The sequence below is a fragment of the Anabrus simplex genome, chromosome 2 (assembly GCF_040414725.1).
Source record: "Anabrus simplex isolate iqAnaSimp1 chromosome 2, ASM4041472v1, whole genome shotgun sequence".
In the NCBI taxonomy this organism is placed as follows: Eukaryota; Metazoa; Arthropoda; class Insecta; order Orthoptera; family Tettigoniidae; genus Anabrus; species Anabrus simplex.
The window spans coordinates 521,789,856-521,808,528 of NC_090266.1; the positions used below are offsets into that span (position 1 = coordinate 521,789,856).

The 18,673-nt window shown below is 36.2% G+C and overlaps 1 protein-coding gene across 5 annotated transcripts in view; it reads left to right on the plus strand.

The window, feature by feature from the left end:
* The window catches only part of LOC136864203 (tyrosine-protein phosphatase 99A), a 423,374-nt gene that overhangs the window by 385,844 nt on the left and 18,857 nt on the right, over positions 1 to 18,673 (plus strand). For all 5 annotated transcript variants that reach the window (XM_067140883.2, XM_067140882.2, XM_067140884.2 and 2 more), the window contains 2 exons: positions 12,969 to 13,240; positions 14,532 to 14,667. In XM_067140883.2, the coding sequence (XP_066996984.2) occupies positions 12,969 to 13,240; positions 14,532 to 14,667 (408 nt within the window). The remainder of the gene's footprint in view (positions 1 to 12,968; positions 13,241 to 14,531; positions 14,668 to 18,673) is intronic.

The following is an 18,673-nucleotide window of genomic DNA, read 5'->3' on the forward strand; positions in this document are numbered from 1 at the left end:
TACTTCCGTGCATTATTGACCTTATTATAGAGGTGAACAATTGCACGGTCAAAAACATTCCTATCGTTCATTTCAAATGTGTTAATTTTTTATATATGCCAGGAGAATCTATTGCAATCTAAGTTCTCCAAAGGAAAATATGGCTCTTGAAAACGAACTCAGAAAAGTTTTAAAATGATCAGTTTATATAAAGGAGATTCCAAATACCAGTGTGCACGCCTGTTACCTACAGTTTTGAGATATAAGTATCCCCATAAGATGAATTCACTTTTTTCACTTCCTTTCACACTCCCCCCCCCCCCCCCCCCAAGTGAATTTTCTGACAAAAAATACTTGTTTCTTTAATAGTAAAGGATCTTCTAAATACCAATTATCACGATTCTAACATCTTCAGTTTTTGAGATATGTGTCCTCATAAAAGGAATTCAACTCCTTTTCACCCCCGCCCCCAAGATGATTTTCCCCCAAAAACACATTTTTCTTTGTTTTTGAAGGAGATCCAAGTACAAATTTTCACGTCTGTAACAACTTTAGTTTTTATTAGATGTAAGTATCCTCATACAATTAATTCAATTAATTTTTCAATTCTTTCACCTCACCCCCCTTCATTTGATTTTCCACGAATAGGTGTTTCTTTACTTTTAAAGCAGATTCCAAATACCAATTTTCACGTCTGCAAAATCTTTCGTTTTTGAGATAGTAGTATCTTCATACAAATAATTCAACTAATTTTTTAGTTCCCCCCCCCCCCATCAAGTGGATTTCTGTAAACAAAAAATACGTATTTCTTTATTTTTAAAGGAGATTCCAAATACCAAATTTCACATCTGGAGCATCTTCAGTTTTTGAGATATCAGTATCCTAATTAAAATAATTCAATCTCATTTTCAGTCACTTTTACCCCCCCCCCCCCCCCCCGCCAAGTGTTTTTTTCCGAAAACAAAATATACATGTTTCTCTATTTTTAATAGAGATTTTAAAAAATACCATTTTTCACTTCTGTAACATGTTAAGTTTTTGAGATATACTGTAGAAATGCTCATTTTAAAATTTAACCCCCTTTTTAGTTCCCCTTAAGTGGAGTTTCCAAAAACAAATCACCTATGTTCTTTTTTTTTTTTTCTTTTATAGAGATTCCAAATACAAGTTTTTACGTCTTTAACATTTTACGTTTCTGAGATATACTGTAGATATAGTCTTCCTAAAAATTCACCCTGATTTGTCACTCCTATTTAACCCCCATTAATTGGATTTTCTAGAAACAAAAAATATGTGTTTCTTTATTGTTAAAGGAGATCCCAAATGCCAATTTTCAGGTCTGTAATACTTTCAGTTTCTGAGATATAAGTATCCTCAGTAACGGCATTCAATCCCTTTTTCACCCCTTTTCAGCCCTCCTATTGGGATTTTCCTAAAACGAAAAAGTACGTGTATCTTTATTTTTAAAGGAGATTCTAAATACCAATTTTTACATCTGTGAAGTTTTGAAGTTTTGAGATATAGATACTCTCATTTTAAAAATTCACTCCCCTTTTCACTCCCTTAGCGACAGAATATCCAAAAATCGTCCGTTAGCGAGCACCAACATTGTAATAAAAATGTATCCTCAAAATTTCATTTCTTTATGTCCAGTAGTTTTGACTCGGCGATGATTAATCAGTCAGTCAGTCAGTCAGGACGTTCTTTTCTGTATATAGATAATCATATATATATATATATATATATATATATATATTGTAATTTTCTTATTTTGATGGATCTATTAATTTAACTTATCTCAGTTTATCCATAACAGTGGTGTTTATAAAAGTTAGATCTAATGGCTGGACTTCATGGATAGTAAATTCTCCCTTAACCTTTTCACTCCGGTGGACTGCTGTATCAGTCGTGCAGGAGCGATGCCGCATGGCCTGTGGACTGCTGTAGAAGTCGTGTGTTGTTCGGCTTTTTTGTGCTTCACTACAGTAGACTGTTCAAGAAGTTTGACCTTTATGATATCTAGCGTTTGTCTTGCGTTTTTGTAGTTGCTCATAGATTCACCAGATGTCAGCAGTAATCAGTTAGAATGTAAGGGTTCAAGTGACTTCAGCACTCGTTATCTGCTGTATAATTACTGTTCACTACCAGTGTATTAGTTCTTCTGTAGGTAGCCTCAATGAAGGTGTATTCCATGTATGAAGCTCTTATCCTCATATCGGGTAGTGGATTAGGAGAAAATGAAGACTGGAAATATTTTACTCTGCCAGTGCTCTGTCCAAAGCCACTGATCTAAAAGAAGGGTGTGAAGCTTTGCATAAATGAAAATTACTAATACAGGCACAAATATATTTGACTGAAATATATGTTATTTATTTTAAATAGTCAGCCTGTCATGCCTTAACCCTTTCCGCTCATGTGTCGACCTGAGGTCGACAGCCGTCACTTAGTGTTATAGCTTGTGTGTCGACCCTGAGTCAACACAATGTTTCGCTGCTCGTTGCTAGGTTTTTTGAAATGCTAGGGCTGTTGTACTTCGTTTTGTAAGTGCTGTTCCCTTCCAGAAACCGAAAGAAACCAAATAGGTGTGTTTTAGTTTCTCTTTGCTTGGCAAAATTGCTCCGTTTCCTTGACAATGTAAAGCAGTCACGTGAAGCAACATGGCGGCGCACAGTCTGACCGAAGCTGAGATTCTTGCGTCTATGTTGGATGATTTTTATGATAGTGACCATGAAAATGATGAAAATTTTGAATCTGGCAATGAATTAGTGATTCAGATGACGATATCAATATCAGCGTCGCAAGAAATCATGGAGGAGGCAATAGTATTGTGACTCGTCCTGGTCCCAGTCATACAGTGCTGACTTCAAACATACGTTGGAGATCATGGAGAACGGGTGATGCAGGATCAGCCAAATTTCCTTACAGATTAGTCAGTGGATTCATAAGTTGTGGCAGTAGATCTAAAATAGAACTAGAGTACTGGTAGCTATTTTTTTACAGATTAGTTGATAACCTCTATGGTCCATGAGACAAACAAATTTACCAAAATGAAAATACAGCAAAATACTCCACTTCAGAAGAGATCTATCTGGTTTTCTTGGAAAGCTGTGACATTAGATGAGCTGAAGGCATATATTGGTATAATCAAAATGGGGATAAACAGGAAGGCAGAAATGCAGGATTATTTTAGTGAAGACTGGTTGGATAAGCAAGCAGGACTCCATCCCGGCATTTGCTTTGAACACTTCCACACACTCAAGACATACCTTGAAGAAAGTGAAGAACATGATTCTGTGTCATGTAAATACTATACATTCATTAATTTTGTAGTTCCTTACTGTACATGTTGTTACAACCAGTACATAATACCAGGTTTTAAAATATGAAGAATGCTGACAGAAATAAATACGAGTTGGGAGAAATCAGGACTTAGAAATAAATCGAGTGGAAAGGGTTAACAACATGAACAAATGCGATAGTGGAAAGCAGAAAGTATCCCGTACAGTCGACATGGCCAGCTGTCGTAAGCATCCATCCTTGAGGCCACGCATCTGCTCTCACTTTGCCAGAGTGAAAAGGTATAAGTGGTGGTGGTGGTTGTTTCAAGGAGGCTGAGAGAGAAGGAACACGATTGTCAGTGACAGTCGTCCTGATAACTGGTAGATTTCTGTCTAATCATTGCAATAGCAAGAGTGTATTTTTCTACCCTCCTAACCACTTGGTTAACTTGTCATCAGGTACTGAGAAGAACTGGGATTGATGATGAGAGAACCTATCCCTTTGAAGATGGCAGTGTATGGAGTGGTGAAGATTTTCCCTATCTTGTGTACTTTTTTATCCTTGTCTGTTTTATATGGTCCTGTACCGACGTTTAGTAAATTCACAGAGGCTTGCGGACTGAATGCTGGAAGGCATAACAGTCTATAATGATAATGTATGTATGTATGTATGTATGTATGTATGTATGTATGTATTATAAATCAAATTCAGTTATTTAAAGGAGAATTCAGCCCGAATTTTAGGATATTTACATTGTAGTCTAGTTGTCCCACCACTGTTACTTATAATTCTCTTACTCTGCCGGGCTGAGTGGCTCAGACGGTTAAGGCGCTGACCTTCTAACCCCAACTTGGCAGGTTCGATCCTGGCTCAGTCTGGTGGTATTTGAAGGTGCTCAAATACGACAGCCCTGTGTCGGTAGATTTACTGGCACGTAAAAGAACTCCTGCGGGACTAAATTCCGGCACCTCGGCGTCTCCGAAGACCATAAAAGTAGTTAGTGGGATGTAAAGCAAATAACATTAATTATTATTTCTTACTCTGGCGAGTTACGTTGTAACCACACATACTCTAATATACAAAATTGCCCTGTTTTTGACATGTTGTTGTTCGAGTCATCAGTCCATAGACTGGTTTGATGCAGCTATCCATGCCACCCTATCCTGTGCTAACCTTTTCATTTCTACATAACTACTGCATCCTACATCTGCTCTAATCTGCTTGTCATATTCATAACTTGGTCTACCCCTACCGTTCTTACCACCTACACTTCCTTCAAAAACCAACTGCACAAGTCCTGGGTGTCATAAGATGTGTCCTATCATTCTATCTCTTCTTCTTGTCAAATTTAGCCAAATCGATCTCCTCTCACGAATTCGATTCAGTATCTCTTCATTTGTGATTCGATCTATCCATCTCACCTTCAGCATTCTTCTGTAACACCACATTTCAAAAGCTTCTATTCTCTTTCTTTCTGAGCTAGTTATCGTCCATGTTTCACTTCCATACAATGCCACGCTCCACACGAAAGTCTTCAAAATCATCTAATTCCTATATCAATGTTTGAAGTGAGCAAATTTCTTTCCTTAAGAAAGCTCTTCCTTGCTTGTGCTAGTCTGCATGTTATGTCCTCCTTACTTCTGCCATCGCTAGTTATTTTACCACCCAAGTAACAATATTCATCTACTTCCTTTAAGACTTCATTTCCTAATCTAATATTTCCTGCATCACCTGTCTTCGTTTGCCGGCACTCCATTACTTTTGTTTTGGACTTATTTATATTCATCTTGTATTCCTTACCCAAGACTTCGTCCATATCAGTCAGCAGCTTCTCGAGATCTTCTGCAGTCTCAGATAAAATAACAATATCATCAGCAAATCTCAAGGTTTTGATTTCCTCTCCTTGGATTGTGATTCCCTTTCCAAATTCCTCTTTGATTTCCTTTACTGCCTGTTCTATGTAAACATTGAAAAGGAGGGGGACAAATTGCAGCCTTGCCTCACTCCTTTCTGGATTGCTGCTTCTTTTTCTAAGCCCTCTATTCTTATCATTGCAAACTGATTTTTTTTACAGATTGTAGATAATTCTTTGTTCTCTGTATCTTATCCCAATCATCTTCAGAATCGTAAATAGCTTGGTCCAATCAACATTATCGAATGCCTTTTCTAGATGTAGGAATGCCATGTACATGGGCTTGTCCTTCTTGATTCGATCCTCTAAGATCAGACGTAAAGTCGGGATTGCTTCACATGTTCCTACATTTCTTCTGAAGCCAAATTGATGTTCTCCCAACTCAGCTTCTACTTGTTTTTCCATTCTTCTGTAAATAATATATGTTAAAATTTTGCAGGCATGAGATACTAAACTAATGGTGCGGTAGTTTTCACACCTGTCAGCACCGGCTTTCTTGGGATAAGTATAACAACATTCTGCTGAAAATCGGATGGGACTTCTCCTGTCTCATACATGTCTTTGACATAATGATACACTTATTTAACATATTACTGTCACGTATGTTATATAGTCGCTTAATAAAATTACTCTCTAAATAGGTTGAGCACCATCCACTATTGTTAGTGACGGAAGTCGTAGAACTTGACTCATAGTCTTAATACTCGCACACTTGGCAGCATACTGGAATATGGATCAGGAAAGATATATAGTGGTTGCATTCCCACAATTGAGGATTATAATTAGAAATTTTATTCAGTTACTATTATTTGATAAAATGAACTTATGAATGTACTTTAAACCAAAATTAACTTGCATTGCTTTAATTGCTGTGAGATTTGTTGTTACATTGAATGAAACATTATACATATTAAGAAGCTGTTGGTATTGTCGACAATTAGAATTTATCACTGATGATCTTTATTCTCTTCGTGTTATTTATGAATAACATGTTTGGTGCTGGATTAACCTTATCTGCAAACAAAGTGATGCTGGACTCGTACTGCTACGACAACCCAGTCCGGTTTGTAGGTTGGGTCTGTAGTTATCTTCTTCTGTAATTGGTGTTGACCTACTTTCCTGTTGGTTTGTAATGACCCATATGTGGTCACGTTCACTCGCACTAATTATCTGAAATGGAAGACATTACTGAAGGACCTGTAATATTCAGGCATGCTAACTGATCTGGTTTCACACGTCCTGATGGCTTAAATGGAGACTGTTGATATACATACAACAGTTCTATGCGATATCTCAGATAAATTTACATAGTTTGCAAATTGCATAATTGAATTTGGTCATGAATTCGAAGTAAAATAGCAACCGCTAATTGAATATAACTACCAAGTTACATTGATACTGACTACAGATCTCCAGAAAGCTGAACATAGACTCGAGTAACTATTCTGAAATAAAATGCCTTCTTACGAAGCAATATGAAAGCAGCTCAATAATAAACAAACATTACAACTTATAAATTTCATGTTGGTTCTGTATTGACAATATAATGTACAGAGATTCAATTCTTATAAAAGAATTGTATTAATGGGTCCACCTGTTCAATATTTATTGCATTAATTATAATAGGGATTCTTCAAAACATTAGGAAATTGTTTGTCCTATCATATTTGTTGTAATCAAATTGATCTATACACTTTTAAAAGTGAAATGTCATTAATTGATTTTGCAATAAAATGGGTGTCCACTTTATATGGATGTTGCATTACTGATTTGTGAGATAATGTTCTAGTAATTAACATGAATGTCAGAATTTTTTTTAGAGTGATGTCTTTACATTGTGTCATTCAATTTGCAAGGAAGAAATTACTAGAACATTCTCTATCTCACAGATCAGTAAAGTAACATGTAAATGGACACCCATTTTATTTCAAAATCAGTGTGTAGTTCTAATGTGTTTTTTATACAGAAGTCATTCGGAATCTCTAGTGACAAGTTTGAAGGCCGCTGGCAGCGCTGTTATCAACTTGAGCACGTCAAAACGGGGAGTGATGATTCACATCAGTATTGAGAACGTGCGACGAACCTACTACGCTGGTGTAGCAGGGGGAGAGCTGATACTCTCACGTGGCACATCCTAGGTGGTGGATAGGGAGGTCCTAACTGGCTTGCCGGCGGACTTGAGTGAAATAAAATAGCTCTCACGGACCAAACACACAACCCCCTGTGTATGAGGGACACAGACAATTAATACATCCACGGTATCCCCTGCCTGTCTTAAGAGGCAGCTAAAAGGGGTGACCAAGGGATGATCATGAGAATGAGGACCATGAGAATACTTGTAATTAGTACCATCACCTGGGGAACATCATGGGTCGCCTTTACTTGCGAGTAGTAGCACTATGTTAGGTACACAATAGGTTTGTGATTAGTAGCAACAGTGAATGAATCAGGATGGGTTTTACAGTACCCATGATTAGTACCATTACATGCGGAACACAACGGGCTTACGTTGCCTGTAATTAATACCATTATGTGAAATACCACAGGCCTGGGTGTTGCGTGTGATTAGTACCACTATATGAGTGACACCATGGGCCTGCTTTGCCTATGATTAGTACCCACTATGTGAGAAACACCACGTGATAGCACAAATCCCTGTGATTAGTACACCTATGTGAGGAACACCATAGATTTGGGTTGCCTGTAAGTGGCGCCACAATGTGAGAAACACCATAGATCTGCATTATTTGTGCCTATTACATTACCCTTGAGTAGTACCATAATGTGTGTAATACCACAAGTCTGTGCTACTTTCGATTAGTACTGCAACATGACAAATACCATGGTTCTACTTTACTAGTGATAAGTACCATTATGAGGGCCTGATGACCTGGATTTTGGACCCCTTTAGACAACAAAAATCGTCGATTCAGGATTGTGCTTTAGAAGCAGTCCCTCGGTCAGTAATACTATTGTTTTACGCTAGTTTCTGGGAATGTGGGACATTGCAGGTCGTATTCACTGATTGTTTTACATTCATATTCATCCATTCATTCTTCGTCATCACGTTTTGAATTCTGGTCAGTTGATGATTTTGGACTTCAAAATTGTCATTACATTTCATCTCATTTCATACCATCAGGGGCCAATGACCTAGATGTTAAGCCCCTTTAAACCACAAGCATCATCTCATCATCATCATCATCATCATCATCATCATCATCACTGAGAACGTGTATGTAAAGTTTTGTGACATAGCTGCAACGATGCCGAAGTGGATGGACCCTTACTGGGCAGGCTACATAACAAGTCCTTTCCGATGCAAAATATAGCTATTCTGCAATCCAAGGAATGTGTAAAAAGCGTGATTTCTTGATATCAAAGAACAGGATCAGTGTTGTATTGAATTTAAAAAAAAAAAAAAAAGCAAAGGCAGACTGGGCTTAATTCCAGAGGGGGAAAACAGGCAAATCCACGACCAGCAACCAGCACTACACCAGAAGTGGTGAGGAAAGTGAAGGCCCTCCCCCCCCAAAGGACTATCGTACATAAGTTGATGTCTATTTGAACATTTAACACCATAATCAACAAGGACCTGCAATTAGAAAACAGGCATAATTGCAGAATTCACAAGCTGTTGCCTCATCACATTTCGGAACCTCGCACTAACACAAGAAAGCTATATGAGGGCTGTCTGGCAGGAGACAGGTGGAAAAATATGGTGACATTAGATGAAGCATATGTGTACCTTAGTGATTGTAACAAACCCTGCTTGATTTACTACTGCCCTAAAGCTTTAAAAAATGTATCAAACACTGTATAAAAAATGCCAGGAAAGTTTGCCAAGGGGTTTCATGATCCTCGCTGGATACTGCTACAGTGGCAAGTTAACCATTCACCGTGTCACTAAGTATGTGAAGGTGAACTCTACATACTACCAGCAAGAGGTTTTAGCATCCATTTACAACACAGATATCTCATCACTGTATGGGAGGGCAAAAAAATCAGGTATGGGTACATCAAGATAAAGCATCCAGCTACACCTCTCATTTGACTCGTCGGTTCTTAGAGAGAATAGAGATGGAAACTGAAATCTTTTCAATTCCTTTTACTGCCGTTCCGGTGAACATACCTGATGGGTCACCCATGAACTTCTGTGCATTTGGACGCCTAAAAAGGGCGTTAGGAAATAAACATCCACACACTATCAGTGGCCTCTGTAAAGTCTGTCAGGAGGAGTGGGATAAGATAGACATGCTAGCTCTGCGAAAACGTTTGCTGCAATGGAAATTATGTTGTCGAGCTATAGCTAGAAATGCTGGCTTTTCGATTGAGCATGATCGTTTGTGGAGACATGGCTTTTCATGATATACCCTTCAAACATTGTCCCCAGAGATCCCGAACGACCTTCTGTATGTATCTTTGTAATGACATTTCACTTTTTAAAGTGTGTAGATCAGTTTCGATTACCGCTGAAGATGACCAAATATGATAGGCCGAAACATTTCCTAATGGTATTACATGTCCTAATGTTTTAAAGAACTTTTATTAATATCAACACAATAAGTATAAAATTATTTTATAAGAACTGAATCTCTATACAACAAACAAGTAGTTCACTCGATCACTACCATTATCACAAGATATTAGATATCAGCTATAAGGTCTTAAATCACCAAGCTATTAGATATTCTGTAAGATCTACAAACCATTAAATGCCGAACTATTCTGACACGGGCTTAAATAAACTTCATCATACCACGTGTCTCCCCTCTTTACGGTCATCCCTTCCACACAGATATACGGTAGCTGGCTAATAACTGAGGCACCCTGTAAACCACGTGGCCATGCACTATTCAAAACTTGCCACGAGGCTCGTGGCTTGACCACACGAGTTTAAATATTACTGTTTTAAATTCAACAAATCCCACTTATTTACATATATATATTACTAGCAGTTACCCGCGGCTTCGCTCGTGTGGATTTCATAGTTTGATCAAAGTAATCGTTCTTCAGCATTGCACTAAGACATTATCTGAAAATTCCTAAAGTATAAAAATTCACCCAAAAATTGAGTTTCATTTACCTCAGATATTCTTTGTAAACCATGTTTATGGTATTACCTTACATTTCTTTATATTTAAAGGAGATTCCAAATACCTATTCCCACATCTGTAACATCCTCATTTTTTTAGATATACATAAATATCCCCCACATGAAAGTAGCAAGAATGATTGCTGGTACAAACAGGTGGGAACAATGGCAGGAGGGTACTCGGAATGAGGAGATAAAGGCTAATTTAGGAATGAACTCGATGGATGAAGCTGTACGCATAAACCAGCTTCGGTGGTGGGGTCATGTGAGGCGAATGGAGGAGGATAGGTTACCTAGGAGAATAATGGACTCTGTTATGGAGGGTAAGAGAAGTAGAGGGAGACCAAGACGACGATGGTTAGACTCTGTTTCTAACGATTTAAAGATAAGAGGTATAGAACTAAATGAGGCCACAACACTAGTTGCAAATCGAGGATTGTGGCGACGTTTAGTTAATTCTCAGAGGCTTGCAGACTGAACGCTGAAAGGCATAACAGTCTATAATGATAATGTATGTATGTATGTATGTATGTATGTATGTATGTATGTATAAATATCCCCATAAAAACAGTTCACCCCCTTGATCACTCCTTCCCCCACCCCACCCCATTTAAGTGTATTTTCCAAAAACAAAAATACATGTTTTTTTATTTTCAAAGGAGATTCCATTTACCAATTTTCAAGTCTGTAACATCTTCAGTTTTTCAGATAAAAACAGTTCAACTATTTTTCACTTCTTTTCACCCCCCGTTAAGTGCCTTCTCCAAAAACAAAAAGGTTCATGTTCCTGTATTTTTAAAGGACTTTCCAATTACCAAGTTTCTTGTCTCTAACGTTAAGTTTTTGACATATAATTTAGATATACTGGTACTCATTTTAAAAATTCACCCGCTTTTCCACAATTCCTTTTAGCCCCTTAACTGGATTTTCCAAAAACAAAAAAATACGTGTTTCATTATTTTTAAAGGAGATTCCAAATACCAGTGTTCATGTCTGTACATCTGTAACACCTTCAGTTTTCAGATAAATGTACAGTATACTCATAAAAATTCTTCTTCTCCTCCTTCTTCTTCTTCTTCTTCTTCTTCTTCTTCTTCTTTCCATCCCTCTCCCGCCTTAAGTGGACTTTCCAAAAACAAAAAAATATGTGTTTATTTATTTTGAGAGGAAATTCAAAATACAAATTTTCACGTATGTAACAGCTTCAGTTTTTAAGATAAAGTATCCTCATAAACATATTTCAACTCCTTATTTACGTATTTTCAACCCCACACCCCTTATGTTATTTAAAAAAAAAAAATTGTGTTTCTTTATTTTTAAAGGAGATTCCAAATACTAATTTTCACGCCTGTAACATCTTCATTTTTAGAGAGATAAGTATCTTCATAAACCTAATTCAACTCCTTTTTTCACCCCGCCCCCTTCCTACCCGCTAAGCTGATTTCCCCCTCCCCAGAAGTGCGTGTTTCTTTATTTTTAAAGGAGATTCCAAATACCAATTTTCATGTCTTTAACATCTTTAGTTTTTGAGATATAAGTATCCTCATACAAAGAATTCAAATCCTTATTCACCCCAGCCCGTTAAGTTGATTCCCCCTCCTTTCCAAAAATGTGTGTGTGTTTATTTTTCAAGGAGATTCCAAATACCAATTTCCATGTCTGTAACCTTCAGTTTTGAGATATAAGTTTCTCCAGAAAAAGAATTCACCTTTTTTTCACTTCCTTTCACACAAGTGAATTTTCCAAAAATAAACAGTACCCATTTCTTTAAAAGAGCTTCCAAATACGAATTATCATGACTGTAACATCTTCAGTTTTTGAGATATATGTATCCTCGTAAAAGGAATTCATGTCCGCTTTCATCCCCCCTACCATTTTGCCCCCCCCCCCCCCCCAAATGTATGTTTCTTTATTTTTAAAGGAGATTCCAAATACCAGTTTTCATGTTTGTAACATCTTTAGATTTTTTGGTATATATATTCATACCAATAATTCAACTAATTCTTCAATTCTTTCACCCCCCTCCCCCTGTTAAGGGTTTTTCCGAAAACAAAAGAATACTTTTTTTCCTTATTTTTAAAGGAGATTCCAAATACCAATTTTCACATCCGCAACATGCTAAGTTTTGAGATATGCTGTAGATAAGCTAATTTTAAAAATTCACCCCCTTTTTCAGTTCCCCTTAAGTGGATTTTCTGAAAAAATATATTTATGTTTCTTTACTTTTACAGGAAATTCCAAATACCAGTTTTCAAATCTGTGACATGTTACCTGTCTGAGATAATTAAAAAATAATTCCCTTATTTATTGATTAAATGAAATGAGATTAAAGATACTTAAGTAATAAAACAATAAAAATTATGAAAATCAGAATATAAAATAGACTGAATCGTGGTAATAATTATGATAATTGTAATTAATACCAAGGGAAGTGTAGTTGTATGGTTACAGCATAACAACATTTGTGATCCATTATTAAACTGTTCCAAAATAATTTCAATAATAATAATAATAATAATAATAATAATAATAATAATAATAATAATAATAATAATAATAATGTTGGGGGTTGCATATATCCTCTAAATTGAACTGGAACTTTGAAATAGTAGTCTAGTCTAGGAAATGTTTAATATTAAGAAAACAATTACTTTCAATACTTGAGATTTTGAATCTGATGCAATATAATTCTGTATGTTTCAGGAATATGGGAGTTTCTGGCCCCAGGAGCAAGAGGACATTGAGGCAGAGCACTTTAAAGTGAAGTTGGTTGAGGAGACTGATCACATTTTGTACCTGACAAGAGATCTAAGCATGCAGTCCCAACAGGATGACTATGAATTAGTAGTTCGCATAATTCATTATGCTAATTGGCCACATAATTGCAGTCCTTTGTCGAACATGTTTGATCTAATTAACTTGGCACAAAAATGGCATCTAGAATATCAGAATGGACCAATTGTAGTCATTGACAGGTATGACATTCTATATTTATTTTATTACAGTGTTTTTTATTTCACTTTAACATGATTCACACTGAAATTAAAATTTCTTTAGTTTTCAAACCAAGTTATCTACTCGTAATGCCTAGGATATTATACATAGTTTTCTAGTGTGACAGTCTGCATGTGGCATAGATTGAGCCAAAATATTTCCTTTGAATGAGTGATGCACTCATCTCCCATAAGCTTCTGTTTGTTTCAGTGACCTTAATATATATAACATACACATAAATGGATCTGTGCATAGTTAATATTATTATAATATTGGCACAAAATACTGAAGACTGAATTCTCTGCTATTTTAGCATCAGCATTCATTTTACTAACATTCAACTCATCTGTATGTATGCTGATCTTTTGATAGCTGCCATAAATTGGTTGAATTGTTTCCAAATTATGTTCATATGTTTGTTGGGCACTCAAAATTAAGTGTATATTTTTGGTGATGATGCATATATTATATATAAAACTTTACAGCTGTGGAAAAATGTTAATACCTTTACATTCAGTACAAATATTCCTTGGATATGCAGAATTAGCTGTGAAGATTTAAGTGATTGCTCACCTTCAGGAGCAGGTTTTTTGATAAAACTTACATTTTGTCTTTTTCATTTCCATGATTAGCAGTTGTGGAAGTGATCAGATCTTCACTAAACTTGATACATGCATTGATTCTATGTGGGAAATGAATTGTATTGTTTTTTGCATTTGTATAACTTCTGTTTACTCAGGATCACTACCCTTCCCTTTGAGGATCTCACTGACAAGACAGTTTGCATCTGCCACTGTTGGGGACTTTCTGCCACCTCTGCTACTTTTAAAGTCATTGACCAATTTCTTTTGTAACCCAAGATAGTTATCCATGTAGGACCCTGTCAGACTTATTTTATTAAAGATGTTCATGTTATGTCATTTCCCATTTAATCTGACTTTTGACAGACTGAGCTTGGCTTTCCAGCATAAGTTTGCACTGAAAAACTTGCGTACCTTTCCTGTTGTACTGAATACTCTTTTCATGTTCTGTCTTCCAAACTACCTGGTAATTTTATATTTTTGTAGCTTGAGTGATGGGCATTGCTTAGACAATAGTCTTCCAGAGGAAAGTGCATGAAAATGAGTATTCCATTAACATCTTCGACGTTCGCGTGTGAAGGTAGTCACAGCAGTAGTTTCCTTAAATGTATTTTATTGTTTCAAACTTTGCCTGCAATGACATACCCCAAAGAAGCAGTATGTTGAATCTCGTTTATTATATTATTTGCAGGTTTGGAGGTACAGAAGCTGCCACATTTTGTTGCTTGACTACCTTAAGTAAGCAGCTAGAATATGAGAATCATGTTGACGTCTATATGTATGCGAAACTTTATCATAACAAACGTCCAGGAATCTGGAGGTCACAGGTGAGTAAAATTTCAGTGTAGAAGCTACTTGTTTAATGTTATCTGCCTCTTTTTCTAGCCCAGCACAGCGTAATAATGTCCCCTCCTTATAACAACATATTACATGCCTTATAGAACTTCTTGCTAGATTCTCCGTATTATTCCCTTGCTATATCCTTTTTCTGGTCTGTTTTACCCAGTTAAACCTAACTGATAATGTTCAGGCATCTCAGTCTTTAAAAATCCAGTCTGGATATTCAGTCGGCTGTCAAGTTTAATATTGTTGTGGTATGTCATTCATTCTACTTTTGGGGTAATTTTGTACCAACTTTTTCATATTGTTTTAACATAAATTAGCAGGATTCATTGTTACCATATATTTTGGTGTTTATTATGTTTCCATACAAGTAAATTTTAAAGGATTTAAATACTTTATTTAAGCGGATTTTAAAGAAATCATTGATTTTGTGGTGGTATAAAGATACACTCCAGATCTGGGTAACGTTTTACTACTGTCCACCATTTAATATACATATTTAATTGCTTGAAGGAAAGGAGGCAAGGATGAGTGGAAAATATTACTATGATAGCAATATTTTTGTATCCAATGTATATTTCTTTGAAATAGGAACCAAATTCGTACACAAACTAAAAATGTAAATCTCTAACAATGGACTAAACAAACAACACAAAATTGGTTCATGAAATCAAATATTAAAAATCTGTTTCAAGATACGATATATGAAAGAAAGTACGAAGGTAATCCCAAAAATAAGGTCTCCTATTTTTGTATAAATACATAGACCTGTATATTTCTATAATGCTTTACATTATTTACAGCTTGAACATTTAGCTTTTTTTCTACATAATCACCATTTTGGTCGATGCATTTTTGTAGACGCTGTAACAGTTTTTGTATGCCCATGTCATATCAGCTCGCCACCATAAAGTCGACCAACAATACCCCTTTTCGATCCCAAGACACAGTTGTCATGACTTTACCGGCAGACTGTGTTTGCTTGAATTACCGCGGCTTTGGCGAAGAGGGTGTGGTTTCAGGTGTAAAGTGGAACGCCCAGGTTTCTTCACCCGTGACAGTTGAATCCACCCCCATTTAAGTGTATTTTCCTAAAACAAAAATACACGTTTCTTTATTTTTAAAGGAGATTCCGAATACCAATTTCCACGTCTGTAACCTTCAGTTTTGAGATATAAGTTACTCCAGAAAAAGAATTCAATTTTTTTCACTTCCTTTCACGCTCAAGTGAATTTTCCAAAAATAAATACTTGTTTCTTTAAAAGAGCTTCCAAATACGAATGATCATGACTGTAACATCTTCAGTTTTTGAGATACATGTATCCTCGCAGAAGGAATTCATCTCCGTTATCTCCCCTACCAAGTTGATTACCCCCCCCCCCTGAAAGTGCGTATTTCTTTATTTTCAAAGGAGATTCCAAATACCAGTTTTAACGTTTGTAACATTAGATTTTTTTTGGTGTGTGTGTGTGCGTGCGTGCGTGCGTGCGTGCGTGCGTGCGTGTGTGTTTCCCCCCCCCCCAAAAGGGTTTTTCCAAAAACAAAAGAATACTTGTTTCCTTATTTTTAAAGGAGATTCCACACACCAGTTTTTACATCTGCAACATCTTAAGTTTGTGAGATATACTGTAGATATGCTAATTATAAAAATTCGCCCCCCTTTTTCAGTTCGCCTAAAGTGGATTTTTTGAAAAATATATTTATGTTTCTCTACTTTTACAGGAAATTCCAAAAACCAGTTTTCAAATCTGTAATGTTACCTGTCTGAGATAATTTGCAGATATAGTCTTTTTTTAAATTCACCCCGTTTGTCACTCCTTTTCAGCCCCTATTCATCAGATTATCCAAAAACACAAAAATTTGTGTTTCTTTATTTTCCGAGGAGGTTCCAAATACCAATTTTCATGTCTGTAACATCCTCAGTTTTAGAGATATAAAAGGTGTTCAACCATTCTTCTCCCATTTTTCAGCCCCTTGAATAGGATTTTCTGAAAACAAAAAAATACATGTTACTTTATTTTTAAAGGAGATTCCAAATACCAATTTTTACATCTGTAAACTTTTATTTTTTTGAGTAATAGATATTCTTATTTTTAAAATCCACCACCCTTTCTAACCCCTTAGCAACGGTATATCAAAAAATCCTCCCTTAGTGAGCACCTATACCCTAATATAAATGTATCTCCAAAATTTCATTTCTTTATGTCCAGTAGTTTTGGCTCAGTGATGATGAATCAGTCAATCAGTCAGTCAGGACAAGTTATTTTATATAAATAACTAGCAAGGTACCCATGCTTCGCTATGGTATTATAATGAAATTTATAATTGAATGCTTAATATTTTATGGATAATCCGCCAAAATTCGTGATCTGACTCGTTTTCTGGGAGATTGCGGCAATGTTCCTCCAATTTTTCAATCTTTCTTTCCAGCATTCAATTTCGTACTTCCCGGTATAGGTCCAGGTATTCCACCCAGTCAGTTGGGTCCCTAAATCTTTGCCATCTTTCCCGATAAGTATTTTTAATATGGATCAAATCCTTGAGGAGATCCAGCGTGGTGTTATCTTGGGTGCCTTCGTGGTACTGAACCCGATGCCGGACTGCAATCATAGTCATTACCGAGCCAGGACCAGTTTCCAGCGAGGTCCACACATTTTAATGACGGTCCAGAACATTATTATTATTAATAATAATATTGATGTTCTGGACCCCACAGCAAGATGCAAGACCGCTACTTGGCATTAAATTACATCTGCTGCCATTGACATTGCTGACAATGTGACCAGCACCATCGTCGCGCGTAGGCAAGTGCGCAAAATTCCTGGCGACACGAATTATATACTTCCGTGCATTATTGACCTTATTATAGAGGTGAACAATTGAACGGTCAGTATCATTCCCATCTTTTATTTCAAATGTGTTTAATTTTTTATTTATATGCCAGGAGAATCTACTGTAATCTAACTTTATGTTCTCCAAAGGAAAACTGGTTCTGGAAAATGAACCCAGGAAAGATTAAAAATGATCAGCTTATGATCAGAATAAGTACATTATGAACAGTGAAATCAGTTGGTCTCAACTCCTTTTTCACCCCACCGCCGTTAAGTTGATTTACCTTCCCCCCAAGAAAAGAAGGCGTTTCCTTATGTTGAAAGGAGATTCCAAATACCAATGTTCACATCTGTTACCTTCAGTTCTGAGATATAAGTATCCCCATAAAATTAATTCACTTTTTTTTTTTCACTTCCGTTTACACTTCCTCCCCCCTTAAGTGAATTTCCCGCTAAAAAATACTTGTTTCATTAATAGTAACGGATCTTCAAAATACCAATTATCATGACTCTAACATCTTCAGTTTTTGAGAGATGTGTCCTCATAAAAGGAATTCAACTCCTTTTCACTCCTGCCCCCAAGATGATTTCCCCCAAAAAACGCTTTTTTCTTTGTTTTTAAAGGAGATCCAAATACCAATTTTCACGTCTGTAACAACATTAGTTTTTATTAGATGTAAGTATCCTCACAATTAATTCAATTATTTCACCTCCCCACCCCCTCCTTCATTGGGTTTTCCAAGAGTACGTGTTTCTTTAATTTTAAAGCAGATTCCAAATATCAATATTATTATGCAAAATCTTTCCTTTTTGAGATAATAGTATCCTCGTACAAATATTTCAACTAATTTTTCAATCCCCACCCCAGGTGGATTTCCGAAAACAAAAAATATGTATTTCTTTATTTTTAAAGGAGATTCCAAATACCAAATTTCACGTCTGTAACATATTCAGCTTTTGAGATATCAGTACCCTAATTAAAAGAATTCAACCCCCATTTTCAGTCACTTTTACCCCTCCACCCACGTGGTTTTTTCAGAAAACAAAACTACATGTTCCTTTATTTTTTAATAGAGATATTAAAAAATACTATTTTTCACTTCGGTAACATTAAGTTTTTGAGATACACTGTAATAATGCTCATTTTAAAATTTCACCC